Source organism: Hevea brasiliensis, chromosome 7 (assembly GCF_030052815.1).
Source record: "Hevea brasiliensis isolate MT/VB/25A 57/8 chromosome 7, ASM3005281v1, whole genome shotgun sequence".
Classification (NCBI taxonomy): domain Eukaryota; kingdom Viridiplantae; phylum Streptophyta; class Magnoliopsida; order Malpighiales; family Euphorbiaceae; genus Hevea; species Hevea brasiliensis.
The window spans coordinates 2,454,964-2,474,470 of NC_079499.1; the positions used below are offsets into that span (position 1 = coordinate 2,454,964).

The 19,507-nt window shown below is 35.4% G+C and overlaps 3 protein-coding genes across 3 annotated transcripts; 2 read left to right on the top strand and 1 right to left on the bottom strand.

Annotated features, from left to right (window-relative positions):
• The first annotated feature begins 2,224 nt into the window (after positions 1-2,224).
• Positions 2,225-3,199, top strand: LOC110639517 (mitogen-activated protein kinase kinase 9-like). The gene has a single exon (XM_021790515.2). The coding sequence runs from the start codon at positions 2,225-2,227 to the stop codon at positions 3,197-3,199; it is 975 nt and encodes a 324-aa protein (XP_021646207.2).
• Positions 3,200-6,007: 2,808 nt separating this feature from the next.
• LOC110639527 (uncharacterized protein At3g49055) lies at positions 6,008-9,550 on the top strand. The gene is made up of 5 exons (XM_058149669.1): positions 6,008-7,822; positions 7,919-7,995; positions 8,109-8,220; positions 8,404-8,520; positions 9,094-9,550. Exons 1-5 carry the CDS (start codon positions 6,401-6,403, stop codon positions 9,442-9,444), a joined length of 2,079 nt encoding a protein of 692 aa, XP_058005652.1. The 5' UTR covers positions 6,008-6,400; the 3' UTR covers positions 9,445-9,550.
• A 5,030-nt stretch (positions 9,551-14,580) lies between these two features.
• On the bottom strand, positions 14,581-19,033 carry LOC110655440 (cytochrome P450 71B37). The gene is made up of 3 exons (XM_021811728.2): positions 17,786-19,033; positions 15,532-17,336; positions 14,581-15,413 (listed from the first exon to the last, which is right to left on the bottom strand). The coding sequence occupies exons 2-3, from the start codon at positions 16,441-16,443 to the stop codon at positions 14,790-14,792; spliced, it is 1,536 nt and encodes a 511-aa protein (XP_021667420.2). The 5' UTR covers positions 16,444-17,336; positions 17,786-19,033; the 3' UTR covers positions 14,581-14,789.
• Positions 19,034-19,507: the final 474 nt, after the last annotated feature.

The following is a 19,507-nucleotide window of genomic DNA, read 5'->3' on the forward strand; positions in this document are numbered from 1 at the left end:
GATTGTGTGATGGCCCGAGGTACTAGGTATCCAGTGCTATTTTATCCACTGTTTGCACACCAGAAGATACTTTGTGACCGATGGTGTGACGACCCGAGGTACTAGGTACCCAGTGCAATTTTATCTGTTTATCCAGTCTGGTCGGTGTATAGGCTACACTGGCAGTTAATTTAAGCATTATTAAATTCAAACAGCTAAATTAAGTGTAGTGACATACAATACAACCAAATTAAGTAAAAATGAAATATTAACAAATAAAAGTATAAACGGCAATAAAAGAATAATCTTAGTAAAGATTACTGAAATATTAGTCTGCAAAGAATATTGACACCATAAATTCATAAATGATTAAATTATTCTATTTTAGTTTTTTTTCTCTTTATAATTGACACCACTAAGTAGAATTGCTTAGTGCGTTGCTTTTGAAACGCGTAGGTATTGGAGACATAGCTGGAGAGCCTAGCCGATCAACGACCGGGTGAGAGATCAGATCTGTACAGGAGTCCAGAGTCATCTGCATTGCATTGCATACATGGTAGGACTTAGAGATTTTTGTGTTTTGTCTTTCTGTTGTATTTTGAACTTTGGCCCTGTATTTTGTAATATGATGAAAGCTTTAAAGTTTGTAATAATTTATACATATTAAATAACATGGAGATTTTCTAGATATATTTGAATTATTATAGACTGTATTATGGAACTGTTTAATGATTGTAAAAGTCTATTGACTTTACTGATAAATTGAGACTGTGAAGGAAATTGTAATTTTGAGAATATTATATTGAGACTGTTTTTAACAGGTGCAAAAGGACTATTTGTCCAATTTACAGACGGCACATTACCGGATTTTTGTTAAAAATTTTGCAATACTCAGTTTTATCAAAGCATAAAATAATAAACAATCATGATGTAAATTTCACGCAACGGTTTCTTAAACCAAATTGAGTATTCAGAAAAAAAGATAATCACAGATTAGGTATTCCGGCACGCCTTGCTCGGCTACACTATAGACGGGCGAAGGGTATTACAGATTTCATATGGCTTTGAAACTATAAAAACAAAAAAAAATGATCAATATTCAACAAAATGACAATAAATTAAGATTGCAATAGAATAGAAATGAAGTCGGCCTTGTTCAAGTCTCTGTATGTGGAAGTTAATCAAGTCAGCAGCTTTGCCATTTCCCTCGTGTTACTACCGTGTTAAAGTTTCTTTAATGTTTGGCTTTGTAATTTCTGTTTTTATTTTTTTTATAAAATATATTATTTTTTAATTTAATTAAAGTTAATTATTATTGGTATTCATCTTAAAATTAAGAGATTTTTATATAAAGAAAATTGGTAGATCGTTCATATTTTAGTATATTAAGTTCACTTTTTCGATTATATTCAATGAAGAATTATAAGGAACTTGCAAAGTAGGGAATAGATAAATTATCAAAGTAGGAGGAATTTATAAAAGAAAAAATATATATATGTATTCTATAATTTAATAATATAGACAAAATTCATTTTTTAATTGAGTTTTTTTATATTAATAATTTTTAAATATTTTTTCACTCATATTTAGGTGAAACTTTTCATAAATAGAAGTGAAAATGTATCATAATGGATATATTTAATAATTTTTCAAGGAGTATGATTAGAAGCATTAAATTTTTTAATAAAAATGATTTTTTTAGTATTTTAAAAAAAATTTATAAATATAAAAATGTGAAATTATGTATTTAATGAATGGATTTCACCATAAATATTGTGTTTTAGATTTATGATAAATCAAATTTAAATAAGAAAAATATATAATTTTAATCTAAATTTAATTTATGTGGATCATTTAATAAAAAGATGAATAGATTTTAGTGATTTTGAATAAAATATATAATTTATGAAGATAGGGGATAGAAATTAATGTCCACTAAATTAATGGGGTTACTTCTTAGAAACTTATCTCAATGGATATACGTATTCATCCTCGTTTTGGTATCATTAATATCATTGCTTGCCTTGAATCTTTGTTACTTTTAATGCATAATCCACCAATACGATTCCTCGCGTCTCACTATATAACAAACAACGAATCAAGTATACAAACATTATCCTTACTTCTATGTACCATTAAAATCTTCACCTGTTTCCTTTATCAAAGGAAACTTAAGAATTTGCTAACATACCGTTAAAATCTTCACCTGTTTCCTTTATCAAAGGAAACTAAAGAATTTGCTAACATGGTTCTTGCGAGACAAAAACTGCAAAGAAATCTCCAGCTTCTCCTTCCAGCACTGCAGATTGGCCGATGCTCTCCCATCCCTTGCTTCCCTAAGCCTGTATCTAACATTACAATTCAAGGGGTAGGTGATTTCTATGATCTGGAAAAACTCTGCGTTCTTGGTCACGGTAACCATGGCATTGTATACAAAGTACTTCACAAGCCATCTTCAGCAACCTATGCACTGAAAATTGTTCAGGATGACATCACTAACTCTTCTGCATCCCATGAGACTGAAATATTAGCATGTACTGACTCTCCTTTTGTTGTTAAATGTCATGGGATTTTTGAACCTAGAGCAGGTGAGAAAGCAATTCTCATGGAGCATATGGATGCAGGAACTCTTGATACTGTTCTCAGAGCCAATGGTCCTTTCCATGAAACTTTAATTGCTCACATTGCCTACCAAGCACTTAATGGCCTCAGCTATCTTCATGCATGCAGTATTGTCCATTTAGATATCAAGCCTTCAAATCTTCTTGTTAGTAAGGACATGAAAGTGAAAATTGGTGACTTTGGAGTTAGCAGGATTGTCGATTCTGGTATGACGAGCCACGACAATTTGGGCAGCCAGGGGACGTACGCTTACATGAGTCCTGAAAGGTTGGACTCGCAAACATTTGGGTCGATGTATATCTATGCAGGGGATGTGTGGAGCCTGGGAGTTACTTTGTGGGAGCTGTATGTGGGGTATTTCCCATTTTTCCCAGCTGGGAAGAGGCCCAGTTGGATGGAAGTTGCGATGGTGATATGTTTTGGAGAATTCCCCAGCTTTCCAAAACAGGCATCGCAGGAGTTTAGGAGCTTCCTCAAGTGTTGCTTGGAAAGGGAACCAAGCAAAAGGTGGACAGTTTCGCAGCTCTTGTCCCACCCTTTTGTCCGCATGCAGGGGGAACCTAATAGGTTGCTGCCTTTTGCTCAAATTAGCCTATAATATTATTCATAGCAAATAAAAAATTTATTATATTATAGCACCCGCAGGTTTAACATGACGATTGGTGAATTTTTTAAATTACACAAAATCTAAATTTAGTTTCTTTTCCCTTTTCATTGTAAACCAATATACATGGAGAGACAATTGTTATTTTTATTATTGGATGAAAATTGAAGTCAATAAAATTAATTCACAAGGGAATTGATTTTCTGCTACATTCATATCGACTACATAAGAAATCTTTAAAAGAAGACTAAACAACCAAATAAGAAACAACAGACTCTTATTTAGGGATGGGAATTGTTCACGACCTGATCTGTTTATCCCGTATTTGATTAAATCTTTTCTAATATTGTTCCTTCTTAATATTGTGTGTGATGAGAATAGTAAGAAGGTCTCTTTATCCTATCCCCAAATCTTATCTCTCACAATAATATATTATTATTTTATTAAAAATTACCTTATTTTAATGTATTTAAGTACTTGATGAATATCATAATTTAAAAAAAATATATTTTTTTTGTTAAGATTATATTAGAAATTTATATTTTTAATTGATATTTTTTAATAAATAAACTTATATTATTTAATGATAAATTAAATATATATATATTAAAAAAAATAAAAAATTTTTGAAAAAAATCCTTTCCATCTCGCTTTCAAATGAAAAGCTCCTGGCCTGACCCTAAATCTTTGCAGGGCGGAAATGAAAAAGGAAATCCTTGCCTCCAATACACCCTGTTATCATCCCTACCCTTATGAGCCAAAACTATTCCTAGTTGAATTTAATTTTCAATTGGCTCTCCTGTTCCATTCTTCCCCCTCCTTCGGTTCTCAGTAGCATATTCGTCTTATCTTGTTTTCTTTGATTAGAAAGCTTCTCCCAATAGTTGGATTAAAGTTAATTTCAGTGATGGATTAAAGTTAAATGATATTCTTGTGAATTTAATTTTGTGAAAATAGATGAAAAAATGATATAAACGAGTTGAGATGTAAAAATGATTGAAGAAATAGTGTCTTCCAAACCCACGTTTGCATGCATGTAAACTTTTAATATTCAACCTAATTTTTAGTTAAGGATTCATTTATTTTGTGAAAAAAAAAAAATATAAAGAATTTGAATAATTTATTTTTTAAAAATGTATTTTTTATTATAATATTTAAATTTATTTTAATTTTATTCCAAAATAAAAAGTAATTATGGTAAAGATACTTAACTTCCAATTTGATTAAAAAAATTCATTAATTAATTTTTTAAATACAATTAATTCAATTTTTTTTTTTTTAAAAAAAGGTCAAGCACACGGAGCTCAAGTAAACTCAACCATGTCTTTAGATAATTTTGTCTAGAAGGAAAAGGTGAGCGCAGGCGAGCAGGTTTTCTCAATTCTTCCAATCGTAGGAGGAAGTGAAATGGGCGACAAAAGCGAGTGATAAGCAATGAAGCATTTTGCTGAAACGTTAAGCCTCAAAACACGCATTGTCCATAGAGCACCGTCCAACAAATGCTTACTGTGCATTGGTTGTTTGCACTTTTGGGCAGTGGGGATGGGTTGAGGACTTTCAACAAACACATACGAGGAAGCATTCAGTTCTACCAAATTCATAGAAAAACACCCTGACAGACTTGAGACAATACATTATAAAACATTATTGTTTAAGAATTTCAGAAATTCTAAAAAAAAAAAAAAAAACTCAATTAGGATTTGAATTTTTTCTAATGTTACTAATCATATAATATCATTTTTGGGCCTAATTAAGCTTGGGCATAGTATGGTACCTCATTTCATGTTTGTCCAGCAATTCATGTCCTCGGAAAGGTCTTAATGGAATGCTTATTTGATACATCAATTTTGGCTATGCCTGTCAGTATTGCCGCTGGTATTTGTGTTCTTAAATCTAGTATTGAAATCATTATTCAAGATACCATTCGCCTTGCTCTCGTTCTCTCTCCTTGTTCTTTTGTTTATGTTCACAGCGAATGTGTAATTGGGTTGCTCACCAAGACGCCAAGAAAGCCCTCTCTCTAAGGTCTGTTGCTGGGCTTTGGTTCTTATCATTTGGGCCTGCCTTTCTGTCTTAAAGAACAAAGATTATGCATAATGGTCACCTAATTATCCTTAATCCAAGTAAATAAATTGGCCTATAAGTTGCCTTTTTGTATCTTCCATTCATATAATCCTCCCTCTCACCTTCTTTTATTCACGCCCTTTTTCTTTCTCTTCGCTTGAAGCAATTGCTTGAGTTGTACAGACTAGCAAATTACATTGGTAAATTACATTTTTTTTTCAAATGGTAAATTATATTTTAATTCTTTATGAAAATAATAATCAAATCGTTATTTAAAAAAAAATAGTTTTGATATTAAAATGTTTAAATATTTGTTAAATTTATTAATCTTAATTTTTTAATTATAAGTGAAGTTGAGAGATTAAAAAAATGAATTAGTGATATTTTTTCTTTTAATTTTAATTATGGTTTGTTATTTATATAATTATAAATTTTGAAAATTAAATTGTAAAATATTAAATTTATTTAGACGCCGGTGCATACATTGAATTTTGTATTAAAATAATAAATTATAATATTAAAATTGACAATAAAATTTTAAATTATTAAATTAAATATTTATATATAAATCATTCTTTAAAAATTTAAATATATATATTTATTTATTATTATGTAATTTTTTCTATAAAATTAAATTTATATTAAATAAACCCTAAAATTAATTTTGTGTGCAATTAAATATTAAAGGCAAATTCATTTGCGAAATTCGCCCTTTATCCAATTTTCTTTTAGACGGTGAGGAACGGAGAAAGACCGGTTGGTTGGTAACTTTCCTTGTTTGTTGTGTTGTTCTATTTTTCGCTCTCTTTCGCCTCTCATATTGCCTTCCTTCCTTCAGCTACCTCCTCCTCCTCCTTCCTGTACTTGCACCTACGTAACTCATCTTCTATCTCTCTCTCCAATTTCATTCGGTTTCTAAGCAAAATCTCAATTTTCTCTTTGAAAACTAGCTAGTCAGCGTCCAATTCCAACATCGATTTTGCCTTTCATTCCACGTAATCGTTTTCTTTGGTTTTCATCTAATTCCGATTCTAGGGCTTACCCATAACAAGAAATTGCATTAATTAGATATTGAATATTATTAAGTTTTATGGATTGATCACCCGCTATACTAGTTGAATTCAATCTGGAATGGCCACTGGTGCCGGTGACGACAACGACGCCGTTTTGAGCGATGTGGAGGGTGAGGATCCGGTGCCGATCGCTATTAGAAGTCCGAGTTTGGAAGATTTATCCGTAGAGAGATATCGCGACCTGCTTGCTGAGCTCGATCGCGAGAGAGCTGCTCGTGAGGCAGCCGAGACGTCCAAGTCTGAACTGCAGGTTTCGTTCAATCGGTTAAAGGCGCTCGCGCATGAGGCGATCAAGAAGCGAGACGAGTGCGGGAGGCAGCGGGATGAAGCTGTGCGCGAGAAGGAAGAGGCTTTGAAGGAGAAGGAGAGAATATCTGCGGATTTGGTTGAATTGAGTAAGTTAAAGGAGGAGTCTGTGAAGCAGAGAGATGAGATTGGGAAGCAATTTGAGGAGGCGGTGAAAGCTAGGGATGGATTGCAATCGGAGATTGAGAGTTCGAGGCACATGCTAGTCAGCGGAATTGAGAAGATATCTGGAAAAGTGAGTAACTTCAACAATTTTGCTGCTTCAGGGTTGCCTAGGTCGCAGAAATACATTGGATTGCCGGCTGTTGCTTATGGGGTTATTAAGAGGACAAATGAGATCGTTGAGGAGCTCCTTAGGCAGATTGATGCGACGGCAAAATCTAGAAATGAAGCAAGAGAACAGATGGAGCAGAGGAATTACGAGATTGCCATTGAGGTTTCTCAGCTTGAAGCTACAATTAGTGGATTAAGAGATGAAGTGCAGAAGAAGACTTCATTGATTGAAAGTTTAGAGAAGAGTGTTGCGGAAAAGGAAGTGAAGGTTTCTGAGATTGAGAGAGAGATGGTTGAGAAGACACATTTGGTAGAAGATGAAGCGTTGGAGCTGAGGGAGTTAATTAGTGAGTATGATGATAAGTTAAGGAATTTGGAGTCGAGGATGGAATCGCAGAGGCCTTTATTGATTGATCAATTGAATTTTGTGGCGAAAATTCATGACCGGCTTTATGATGTTATTAAGATAGTTGATGCTAATCATCTAGATTCAGAGTTGTCAGAGTCCTTGTTTCTTCCACAACACACGGACATGGAGGAGAATATACGTGCTTCTTTAGCAGGGATGGAATCAATTTATGAGTTAACTAGAATTGTTGTGGAAAAAACAAAGAATTTGTTGGAGGAGAAGAGTCATCAAGCAAAGAGTTTGAATGAATCGATAGGGCGATTGGTTAAGGAGAAAGAACAAATTGGATCTTTACTTAGAAGTGCTTTGTCAAAGAGGATGAAATTGGACCAATCTTCCAAAACAAACGAATTGTTCAAAGCTGCAGAGAATGGCTTAAAAGAGATTGGCATAGATTTCAAATTTAGTAAGATTCTTGGGGATCTTAAGGTTCCAACTTCTCAAGATAAAGATGGCTCTTTTGATATGGAAGAGGATGAAATATACACTCTGGTAACTGCTCTTTACAGTTTATTTGCTTAATGATCTTGGAGTTTTGCTTTGTATATTACATCCTAAATTGTCCTTGCATTCATACATTGTACACAGGCTGGTGCACTGGAGAATATTGTCAAGACATCTCAGCTCGAGATCATTGAGCTTCAGCATTCTGTGGAGGAATTAAGGTACTTCTAACATACCTGAACTCACAAGGCTGCATACTGACAATGAGGTTTATATCCTATTTATTTACTTACCAGATATTTCTTTATTTTGTGTGCAATGTTACTGTGTTAAGGGCAGAAGCGAGTTTACTTAAAGAGCATATAGAGGCTCAAGCAAAGGAGCTGGACCATAGAATGCTTAGAATAGAGGAACTTGAAGAGAAGGAGAGAGTGGCAAATGAAAGTGTGAGTTGTTAATATTTTGTCGGTTAGTTTGATAATTTAAATACTTATTTTTTATTGGATGCTTGGTGCTTGTGTAAATGTTAAGTAGTGAACTGCATTGTTGGACTAGTTATGAGAAAAGTCCATGACTTTTTTGGGTCCTTTATTGAATGGATTATCAACTTTCCACTCCTGTCATTGTAGGTTGAAGGGCTAATGATGGACATTGCTGCCGCTGAAGAAGAAATAACAAGATGGAAAGTAGCAGCAGAGCAAGAGGCTGCTGCTGGCCGAGCTGTTGAGCAAGAATTTGTGGCTCAGGTATGCTCACCCATATCAACAGGTTCATCTGGCACTTTGTTGGTCATATGAACAACACCTTTCTCTTATATGGCATTTGATTATATCTATCTAATGAACTTGTTATGCCATTAAACTTCCAAAGACAAATGCTGGTTCTTGACGGAAGAGATTTAGAGCTAAAGAGATTCTGTAAAATCTTGGGAACCCTAATAGGTGACTACTAAGCAAAATATTATAGTATTGGCTAAAGACAGGATAAAACGTTGCAATTGAAAATTGAAAAACTAGAGGTAATGGGAGAGAATGAAAAATTTGCAAATTCGTGACAGTTTGATTATGATCCAATGCCCTTCATTCTTTCCAAATTCAATAGATGTAGTATGAGTTTTAAGTACTTACAGACTGAAACATGTGAAACATTATTGATTTTAGTATCATTGCAACGTGATGTCAATGTTGTATTTTATCTAGTGTAATATATAAAGCAAAGATTATGAGTTCCAATCTCCTTTTAATACTAGATTTTTTTGAAGCAAGTTCTAATGATGGTTTCTGTGCCTAATTATTATGTCCTTGGTTATGTACATGCAGCTGTCGGCACTTAAACAGGAACTTGAAGAGACAAGTCTAGCCATGTTAGAATCAGAGAAAAAGCTAAAATTCAAAGAAGAGACAGCAGCTGCTGCCATGGCAGCAAGGGAGGCTGCTGAGAAGTCATTGAGATTGGCTGACATGAGAGCATCTAGGCTGAGGGATAGAGTGGAGGAGCTTAGCCATCAGCTTGAAGAGTATGAAACTCGAGAAGACTCAAGGGGACGAAATGGTCCTAGATATGTATGTTGGCCATGGCAGTGGCTTGGAATTGACTTTGTGGGCATCCGCAAACCTGAAACACAACAACAGAATTCAAATGAAATGGAGCTTTCTGAACCCCTTTTGTGATTATACATTTACTTTTTTTTTTTCTTCTTCTTTCTTTTTTTTTTTGGTGTATTTATTTTGAACTTTCAAAATTTTTACATTCAAGAAATGGTAGTTCATTTCGTTACGCACTTCTTCAAGGCTACCTTATTTTGTGCTGTTGGCTCTTTAAGGATGAAGATTGCATAGCATAAGCAGAATTGCAGAAGTAATGCTCTCTCGTAATTTCACACCCTGATATGTATTTTGCGTCAAAATAATGCAGTCAGGTTTTTTGGAGGGAAGTTGCCAAACTTCTTTCATTTAAGCTGATTTTCAGCTTATCCTCTCACAAATCACACTGGGTTGTATGGCTCCTCAGAAGTTCCAGAGATTTTTTTTTTATAGGTTTTGTTGGATTTCTAATGGAAGCAAGAGTTACTGTTCTATTCTTACTGGAAGCGAAGAGCGTGAAAGAATCAAATTAGAAGTTTTCAATATAGTTTTTTCTTTTAAAAAATAATTTTGTAATTGATCTTAGAAAATGTAACTAATATGGGATTTAGTGATAATTTTGTTGACTGCGAAGCGATTACATAAACTCTACAATAATTTATTATTTTACATACGCATACAAAGCTGAGGTAATTGTATATTACATAAAGGAATATATTAATAGACCGTTGTGTATGAAACAGCTCTTCAACTCAGGTCATCTTCTGGTGCCCAGTGAAGATACTTGACTGGCACAAGTCTGAGAGCTTTCTTAGCTGACTGTAAGTCCAGCTTCCTAGTCCGTGTTCAATTCCTCCATCCCGTTAGGCTATTTCCAATCAAAATAGCACAAGATATTTGCAAGTGCAAGCTCCACCACTCTCATTCCCACATGCGTCGCAGGACAACTTCAACCAGACCCAAATGGCAAATACTCGAAATTCCGGGCTTTAAAGTCAATGGGGCTGCGAACAAATCTTTCAGGAAAGAACTCTTCAGAATCCTTACAGTTGTTAGAATCTCTTGCAATTGCTCAAACATTAATATGGATTAGCGTTTTGGGATTATATGCTATGGCCATTGATTTTAAGGTGAGACATGTTTTCACTTGGAAGCAGCAGTGGAGCAGGATGATGCAATCTCAGATTTTCTTTTATTACCAACTTGAGGTATTGAAGCTGAGCAATGTAGTCTTCAGTTACTTTTCCTTTCTTTTCTTCAGAATTTCTAACTTCATCCTTTGCTTTCTAATTCTTGGATTCGTAGCTAATTCTGCCATTGCCCAGACAACAGACACGGCAGCTGTGTATATTCTGCCTAAAATAAGTTCTGATACGCATCACAGGAGCAGAAAGGTATCTTTGTTTCATTATGGTCATAAAAATGATATGTAAATAAGCTAAGGATGAGATGCTATCCCAGATCAGCATCCTGCTTCCTGCTTAGTAAGGTTGCATGCTTACCAGGAGGACTGCCTTGATATTTTATTGGGAAGTCAACCATGTTGCACCTGATTCTGCTTAGTCCCTCTTTGTTTTCAACAGCACATCAACAGTGTCTTCTTGCACCAACAGCCTCCCTGGTTTAAGATGATCATTGATCACCTGCTGGAAGAGAGCATCTAGCTTGAGGAAAACTTGTTCAATCTTTGCATGATGACCCGTAAGCCACTAAGCCTGTGGATAATCCGACCAACATATGGAAAGTATTTTCCAGCAGAGAAGTCTCCTGCAATAGCATCAGTTTCATGAATCTCCTTTCAAAAGCCACCCTAAATCCAATACGTGCAGTAAGAGTATGTAGCTTTGTGTTAAGATTAATGGGAGTTGATGATGATGACTGGGAGACGGAATTCAAAAAGAAGTGACCTCTTATTCTCTAATGAGCATAAATGACTGAATTCTCTTCAAGCTGAAAAACTCGAGAAGACATATTTTAGGCATCTGTCTCCAGTTATCACTGTACGGTGAAAAATCAATGTCCAGATAGTTGCGAGCGAGTCTCTTAGAGCCGGCTGTGCAAGGTCTACTGTAACAGTCAAGATCATGGATCTTTAGGCCCTCTACTGCTGCCTTAGCAGAGAAACTACAACAGCTGGCACACAGCCTAAATGAAGGAGTATAACTGGTCCATATTTGTTGGAGAGTCGCCACAAAGACTGGTGAGGCAAAGTGCCGAGTTGATGCAAGTTTCCCATAATTGGAAACTTAGGAGGGCTGGGTGAAAAGTTGCTTGTTTTGTTCTGCCTTGTTCTTCAACACGAGCAGTGAAGGGAGAAGAAATAAAAGAAGAGAGGCACAGGAGTTGAATATAGAGAACCATTTTCAGCTTCTTCGTGAATGAATAATGGAGTTTCCTCCATATTTTCTTAGAACTTCAAAATGATTGACGAGGACCTTTCAGAATCCAGACACAAGAGTGAATTGACGGGTAAAATGATCAGGTCAGGATTAGTGTCCAGCTTCAGCTCTGAAAATCATAAGGTACACGTGAAAGTGGAGCATGGCAAATGTGAATCCTACGGTAGGATTCACCTGAATGCCCGTACAATTCTTCCTCCTACTTACACTTTACATCACCAAATTGTATGGTTGGATCTTGGATTTTGGACGCTCTCATGTTGTTGGATAAATTTCAATAACTGTCCTGAACTTATATAGTTCTAACACTAACCCTTTAAACTTTCAAATTTTGCACAGTAAAATCCCTCTGACTTTCGATTACTGATTTTCAATTAGAAACTGATGTGAATAGCTCCCGCATGGCACTTAGTCAATATTTTTCTCTCCTCTCTTATGCAAAGTGTAAAATTATTCTCTTTACATATGAAAAATTATTCTGTCTATAGAGAGAAAAATGACTCAATTTACACATGGCTTAGAGAGAGAGAAGAGAAATACTGACTAAGCTCCATGCTGGAACTGTCCAGGTCAGCATCTAATTGAAAAACTAGTAATTGGAGGTTAAAGGAATTTTACTGTGCAAAATTCAAAAGTTGATGGGATTTTATGTTACATTTTTAAAATGAGATACTGTAATGTTACAACTAAATAAGTTCAGGGACAGTTGTCAAAATTTATCCCACGTTATTTTGTCTTGTTTGAGAATGCAACCAATACTTCTGTCAGGCCATGGAGTTCTTTGATTCTACGTTGGCTTTGAACATTGAACGAAAAATTTCACCTCTTAACTCCTTGTGTCATGACCTAAAAGGTGGCCATCAATCATCTCTACAAGGAAAATCCAATCACGATGGATTGAATGGCTCAGAGGCAAGCATGTGCAATGTTTCTGGATTCAGACACAAAAAATTACAAATTAGGAAACCGCTAAGTAATTTTTTTTAATTCAAGATTACTGTCAGGAAATTACTTTAAACTCAAATAATCATAAAGTGGAGTACAAGAAAAAATTGTTAACTAAGGGATGCAAAAAAACATCAAGCTATTGTTGTTGTTGAAAAGATGTCTAAGCTGCTAAAGTTTGAATTATACCCTATTTGATAACAACTTTTAAAGTAGCCTTTGGTGTTTTGATCATAGTCAAAACACTACTTCTCTTATTTATATTAATCGATAGCATAGTATTTATATTAGTATTTAGAAGTTGAGAGACTAGTTTACAAAAAGTTATCACCTCCTAGCTTTTAGAAGTTGGGGGACTCTTTTGACCAGTCAAAAAAGATATATCACTATTTTTATATTTAACAATTAATCCAACAATTATTTTTACCGAATACTTTAGTTTTAAATCACTATATAAGCAGGTAGCCAGTAACAACTAATATCTAACAACTAATAGCTAGTAAAATAAGTAACAATTACGAAAACAGCTAACAACTACTAGAATAACTAATATTGTCGAACAGAACCTTAGTCAAATTATAGAAAGCTTCAAACTAACTGCTACTAGAAAAAAGGAGTATGAAGTTAAGATGATGCTCATGTGATTCTACCACAATATTTTAGCAATTTGTTATGCTTTAGATTAGGAATGATGAGCAGATTTTGTGATTTTTCTGTTATGTTTTCTAGTATAATTTCAAGCTTCTTGTTAATAAAATATGTAGATCAGATATTCAACAAGTCTCAAATATGTTTTTGTTTCTCCTCATCACAAACCTTAGCCTCCAAAAAACCAACAGTTGTCCTCACAAATTGCAAGGTTAATTAATCTTGCCTTTGAAACCAGACTGAATTATCACTACAACAGCAATGAAGCACAAATGGTTGACCCCATCCGGCAGTATTAGTAATCAACTTTGTCTTTCTAGTTCTCTTCTAATTTTCATCTTGTACTTTAGCCTGAAGAGTGATTCCCATGCTGCTGAAAGCCCATTAATTTTTTTTTATCAAAATTTGGATTGGAGTAAAATATGGAAGTGCACATTCCTGTTAAAATCTCAAACTGTTCTTGGGACCACATGCAAACACCGTGACCATGTGTTTCCAGGCTTCCACCTGATGATCTGGTCAGCGTCCGCAGGATAATACATCATACTCGAGCAATCGGCAATCCATTTCCCGATCACACTGCAATTCATTGTTATGGCCATTTACAGCAGCATTTGGTCATTTAATTGTTTCACAATATCCAAAGATGTGTCTTACCACTGTTTTGAAGCCATTTTGAAGTCCTTTATATGCATACATATATATGTTATCATCTTTTTGGTACTACAATTATTGCCATCATTTTCCTATTCCAACTAGTTTGAGAACATGGTTTAGTTAATTTGAGAATTCTAGTCAGCATTTGTAATCCAGAAATCTTTCTAGAAGAAGCACTTCACCTGTAATGCGGCACCATCCATGTTCAACCTGAACAAGGCCTGTACTATTCTTGAAGAAACAGTTTTAACTGCAATTTCTTATTTCATGGTGTTGAAGCTCATTTGAACGTCACTTTCTCCTTAGTTAATCAGTTTTTCTGTGAATTGTGCATGAAATATATAATTAAAACAATCTGAGAAATTAAGCAGCACTTGATTTCCCTGAACTTGTCTGTGAATAGTGAATACAAAAGATTTGTCAATACCTAATGTTTCACAATTCTATATTAGTACCAGATTTTAACCTGCATTTGATTTCCATGAATATGCCCTGCAAATCACTACTGAGGATTCTGCATTATGTACTAAATTTATTCTCTTCCCTTCTGAATATATTTGACCCACTCCTTAGATATAATAATGCTGTAGCATATTTTTTATTTCAATATTAAGGTAACATTTCAACCAAGCTCCTTGTGTTGAAATTGCCTATAGTATTCTAAGAAGGCCACATCGACAGACATATGCATATTGCATATCTACTTTGTTTAGATACACACAACATACTTAAGTTATTGATACATACATATACTAATATGCCTTTCAGAGCCCGTGTTACCTTCTAGCAGTCACTGAAGTACTTTACAGGCACAAGGCTTAGAGGAGTCTTCTTAGAGACAGTAAGACTAACACCGGCTCGCTCTTCCATATCAATGTCTTCCTCCTGCATCCCATTAGGTAATTTCCAATCAAAACAATACAGAAGATTTGCAAGTACAGCCTCTACTGTTATTGTTCCCATGTGCATCCCAGGACAAATTCTTCTACCAGCTCCAAATGGCAAAAACTCAAAATTTTGTCCTTTAAAGTCAATTGAGCTATCAGCAAATCTCTCAGGGAAGAAGTGCTCTGGGTCCGTCCAGTATTGAGGATCGCGCCCGATTGCCCAGGCATTAACTTGGATCATTGTCTTGGGATAAATATTATAACGACTGATTTTACAGTGAGACATTGTTTCTCTTGGAATTAGTAGTGGGGCGGCAGGATGCAGTCTGAAAGTTTCTTTTATTACCATCTTGAGGTATTCAAGCTTATCAATATCACCTTCAGTTACTCTTCCCTTTTTTCCAACACGATTTCTAATTTCATCTTGCACTTGCTTCATCACTCTAGGATTCCTTACAAGCTCTGCCATTGCCCAATTCACAGTATTTGCAGAAGTGTCTACGCCACCCAGAAATATATTCTGCTAGACAAATATCACAGTGAAGTAGAGGCTTAATTTCAAAATGATTCTGTAAGCACACACTTCCTCAGTGAACAATCTTAAAATCATGCAGATATATTAAGAACGCAATACTTACCGTGAGGACTGCTTTAATGTTACTTTTTGTGAACTGAGCTGCTCTGCCTAGTTCGGCTTGTTCCTTCTCTATTCCTAACAGCACATCTACCAAGTCATCCTGCTTCTTTTTTCTTCCAGGTTTTAGATGATCATCGATTACATATTGCAAGAAGGTATCTAACTGATGGAAAACTCTTTCAGTCCTTGCTTGATGACCTGTTATCTGATCAACAATCCAACCCACAAATGGAATTAATTCACCTGTAGAGAAGCTTCCTGCCACAGCCTGAGCATCATGAATCACTTCATGAAAACGAAATCTCTCTGTGTCAAATTTAGACCCTCGATAATTGAATCCAAAAGCCATCTTAAATGTGATATTTGCAGTGAGGGCAAACAACTTGTCAGTGAGATTAACAGGAGTTGCAGAAGATGCTGCCTCGCAGATAGAATTGATTAGCAATCCAACTTCTTCTTCCCTAAGGGACCAAAAAGACTGCACCCTCTTCAAGCTAAATAACTCAAGAACAATCAATTTCCTCATGTTTCTCCATTGATCACCATAGGGTGCAAAAGCAACATCTTTGTAATTGTAAGAGACTCTACCAGAGCCAGCTAAAAGAGGTCTGCTGCAACAGGCAAGATCGTGAGTTTTCAAGACCTCCCTTGCTTCCTCGGCAGAGGAGATTACAACAGTTGGGATACGACCAAGGTGAAGGAGCATGACAGGGCCATATTTTTTGGACAGCTGCCAGTAGGATTGATGAAGCAATTCACCAAGTTGGTGTAAGTTGCCCAAAATTGGAAGCTTAAAAGGGCTTGGTGGCAGCTGGTTGTTTTGTCTTTTAACTTCCTTCTTCAGTTTGAATATAAGCAATAGTGGCAAGAGCAAGAGAAGAGGAAGCCACATAGGTAGAGTATAGGGAGCCATTAGAGCCTTAGCTAGCTTGAGGATCGATGAACTTTGAAATTATTCTTCACCTTTAAATGAACCGACTGCCACTTTCAAACAAAGTAGCCAAAAATTGTCTGTTTGTATAACGATGCTGATGCTTACTGGCACTATTAGTGTAACTGGAAATTTCTGTCTCGTTAGATGCCTGATTAGACTTTTCTTTGTCTATAACAGGATACTTTTCTTTAGGCTGAAGGTTTTTTTCCACATCTACATTAATGCTAATACAATGAAAGGATGACTGTTCCATAAGGGAAAAAGAGTGATGTTTCCACGCCATAACCACTTGGTAATCGAATGAAATTGGCTTCTCTGAGGCAATAAATGACTGACACATAGAAAGCAATTCAAAGACTTCAGCAATATATATCCAGCTCCTTATCACATTGAAATTCATTGTTTTGGCCCTTTGCAGCTGTATTTGGTCATTTCCATGCTTTTGCGCTATCCATTAAACACATATATCAGCGCTTGGAGAACTTTTCCGATATATTGATGAATTGTTTAGGCAGGCAAAGCTCCAGAGTTCACTTTCCTATCTTCATATTGTATGCTTGAAGCTGCTGTGCTTCTTCTTGACCAATTAAATTTGCCGGGATTACAAACTGAAATCCAACTTCTTTGACTAATGGATCAATCAGTTATCATTCCAGCACCGCCACCTTGTCGTATGGAAAGGGTTTTCTCTCTTCGGACAACCTCAATTTTGCACACCACAATCTTCCCTTTGCTGGAACTCTTCGGGCAGATGCATCACTTTATCACAAGATGAGCTGAAAAAGTTTCTCATTCTCAAAGAATAACTGCCTTTTTGGGTTTATATACAAGAGAATATAACGACAATAAAAGTCAATGACAGCTGGAACATCCTAGAACAAAGCAGCAAATGTAACTAGTTAATTAACAGAAATAGCTAACTAAAAAAATACAAAACAAACTGACTAATTGTTGCAATAAATAACGATGCAACTCTAATTTTAATCACTGAGCATCCTTAATTTGCTACTCTAGTTGATACTCCCCCTCAAGTTGAACATATATATTACTAATGTTCAACTTGCTCAAAAGATATTTGAATTCAGTTGGATGCAAAGCTTTTGTAAACAAGTATGCCAGCTGCTCTTTAGTATTCAAATACTTTGGTTGGATTGTACCAAGCAAAACTTTCTCCCTGATAAAATGACAGTCTATTTCAATGTGTTTAGCCCTCTCATAGAAGACAAGATTTTTGAAAATATGAATAGCTGACATGCTATCATTATAAAACTGCTTAGGAAGTAGCACTTGTAAACCAAAGTTTGCCAACAATGAAACTAACCAAAGAATTTCTGAAGTAGTTGCAGCCGTGGACGTATATCTGCTTCTGAAGAAGAACTGTAGTTTGCTTCTTTGACTTCCAACTAATCAAGGATTCTTCCAAAAACACACAACAACCTGTTAGGGACTTCCTTGTTTCAAAATAACCAGCACAATCACTATCACAATAAGTAGAGAGTTTGAACTCTGATTTAGAGGACAAGAGTAAACCTTGACCTGGTGCATTTTTTAGATACTTGAGAACCTTAAACGCTGCATCCAGATGTGATTCAGATGGTCTATCCATGAATTGAGACAACACACAGACTCCATAGGCTAAATCTGGTCTGATCAAAGTAACATACATTAACTTAACCACCAGCTGTCTATACATGCTAGGATCTGTAAGCAACTTGTCTTCTGAATGTGTTAACTTCACATTTACTTCAACAAGAATAGAGCTTGGCTTAGCTCCAAGAACACCATACTCTTCTAACATTTCCAAAACAAATTTTCTTTGAGACAACAATCCCTTTACTAGATCTAGCAATTTCGAGACCTAGAAAGTATTGTAACTTTCCCAAATCCTTCAACTTGAAATATGAGCTCAAACCAGTTTTCAATTGATCAATCAAGACTTCGTTACTACTGCCAATTATAATATCGTCCACATACCCAAGCAAAGCAACAAAACCATCAGCTGTTTGTTTAGTGAACAGGGAATTATCAGCTTTGGACTGATGAAATCCTTCCTTCAACAAGCTATCTGTAAAATTTATATTCCATTGCCTGGAGGCTTGTTTTAAGCCATATAAAGATTTCTACAACTTACACACAAGATTAGATGTGTCTTCATACTCCACATTAAGGTCATAGCCCGAAGGAATCTCCATATACACCTCTTCTAACAAATCTCCATTCAAGAAGGCATTATAAACAACCATATACAGCTGCAAGAGCAAGAAAAGTTCTCACAGTTGTGTGTTTAGCCACAAGACTAGAGGTCTCTTGATAATCAAAACCAACCCTTTGAGTATAACCTTTAGCCACAAGTGGAGCCTTATACCTTTCAATGGTCCCATCTGCCCTGAATTTCACTCTATATACCCATTTACAACCAACTGGTCTAGCCCCTCGAGGTAGTTGAGGAATGACCAAGTTTGATTTGATTCCAAAGCATCCAGTTAATTTTTCATAGCCTTTTTCAAATGATCAAAGTTAACAGCCTGGTTATATGAATGAGGCTCAAAAGTAGATGAAACATTTAAGATGAAAGAATGAAATGAAAGTGAAAGACTATCATAAGACACATAATGTTGAATGGGATAAGTAACATCACAAGATACAGAATGTATAAAAGGGTTATGCCTAAGAGTGTGATGATAATCATGCAAATATGTGGGCAATTTAATATGTCTGGTACTTTTCCTTAAAACTGGAGGAGAAATAGGAAGAGGAGAATGACTAGAAACAAGTGAAAGATCGAAAGAGGAAGGTGGACTTGAAGAAACAGGAGAACAACACTCAACTGGAGGACAAGAATTGGAAGAAATTGCAAGATTTGAAAGATACATGAAACGAGAATCAGGAACAACTGGCAAAACAAGATTTGGTACATCAATAGGATTAATGAAATTAAAAGAAACACAACACTGTTGAAATGAGAAAATATTCTCATGAAGACAAAGTCTTGAGAGACAAAACAACTTTTAGTATCTAAATCATACAACTGATACCCTTTGAC

Coding starts and splice junctions, on each gene's coding strand:
- LOC110655440 (XM_021811728.2), bottom strand. CDS start 16,443: ATGGCTCCCTATACTCTACCTATGTGGCTTCCTCTTCTCTTGCTCTTG. Junction 15,414..15,531: donor ACATTAAAGCAGTCCTCACG/GTAAGTATTGCG, acceptor TTTGTCTAGCAG/AATATATTTCTGGGTGGCGT.
- LOC110639517 (XM_021790515.2), top strand. CDS start 2,225: ATGGTTCTTGCGAGACAAAAACTGCAAAGAAATCTCCAGCTTCTCCTT.
- LOC110639527 (XM_058149669.1), top strand. CDS start 6,401: ATGGCCACTGGTGCCGGTGACGACAACGACGCCGTTTTGAGCGATGTG. Junction 7,996..8,108: donor CATTCTGTGGAGGAATTAAG/GTACTTCTAACA, acceptor TACTGTGTTAAG/GGCAGAAGCGAGTTTACTTA. Junction 8,521..9,093: donor AGCAAGAATTTGTGGCTCAG/GTATGCTCACCC, acceptor ATGTACATGCAG/CTGTCGGCACTTAAACAGGA.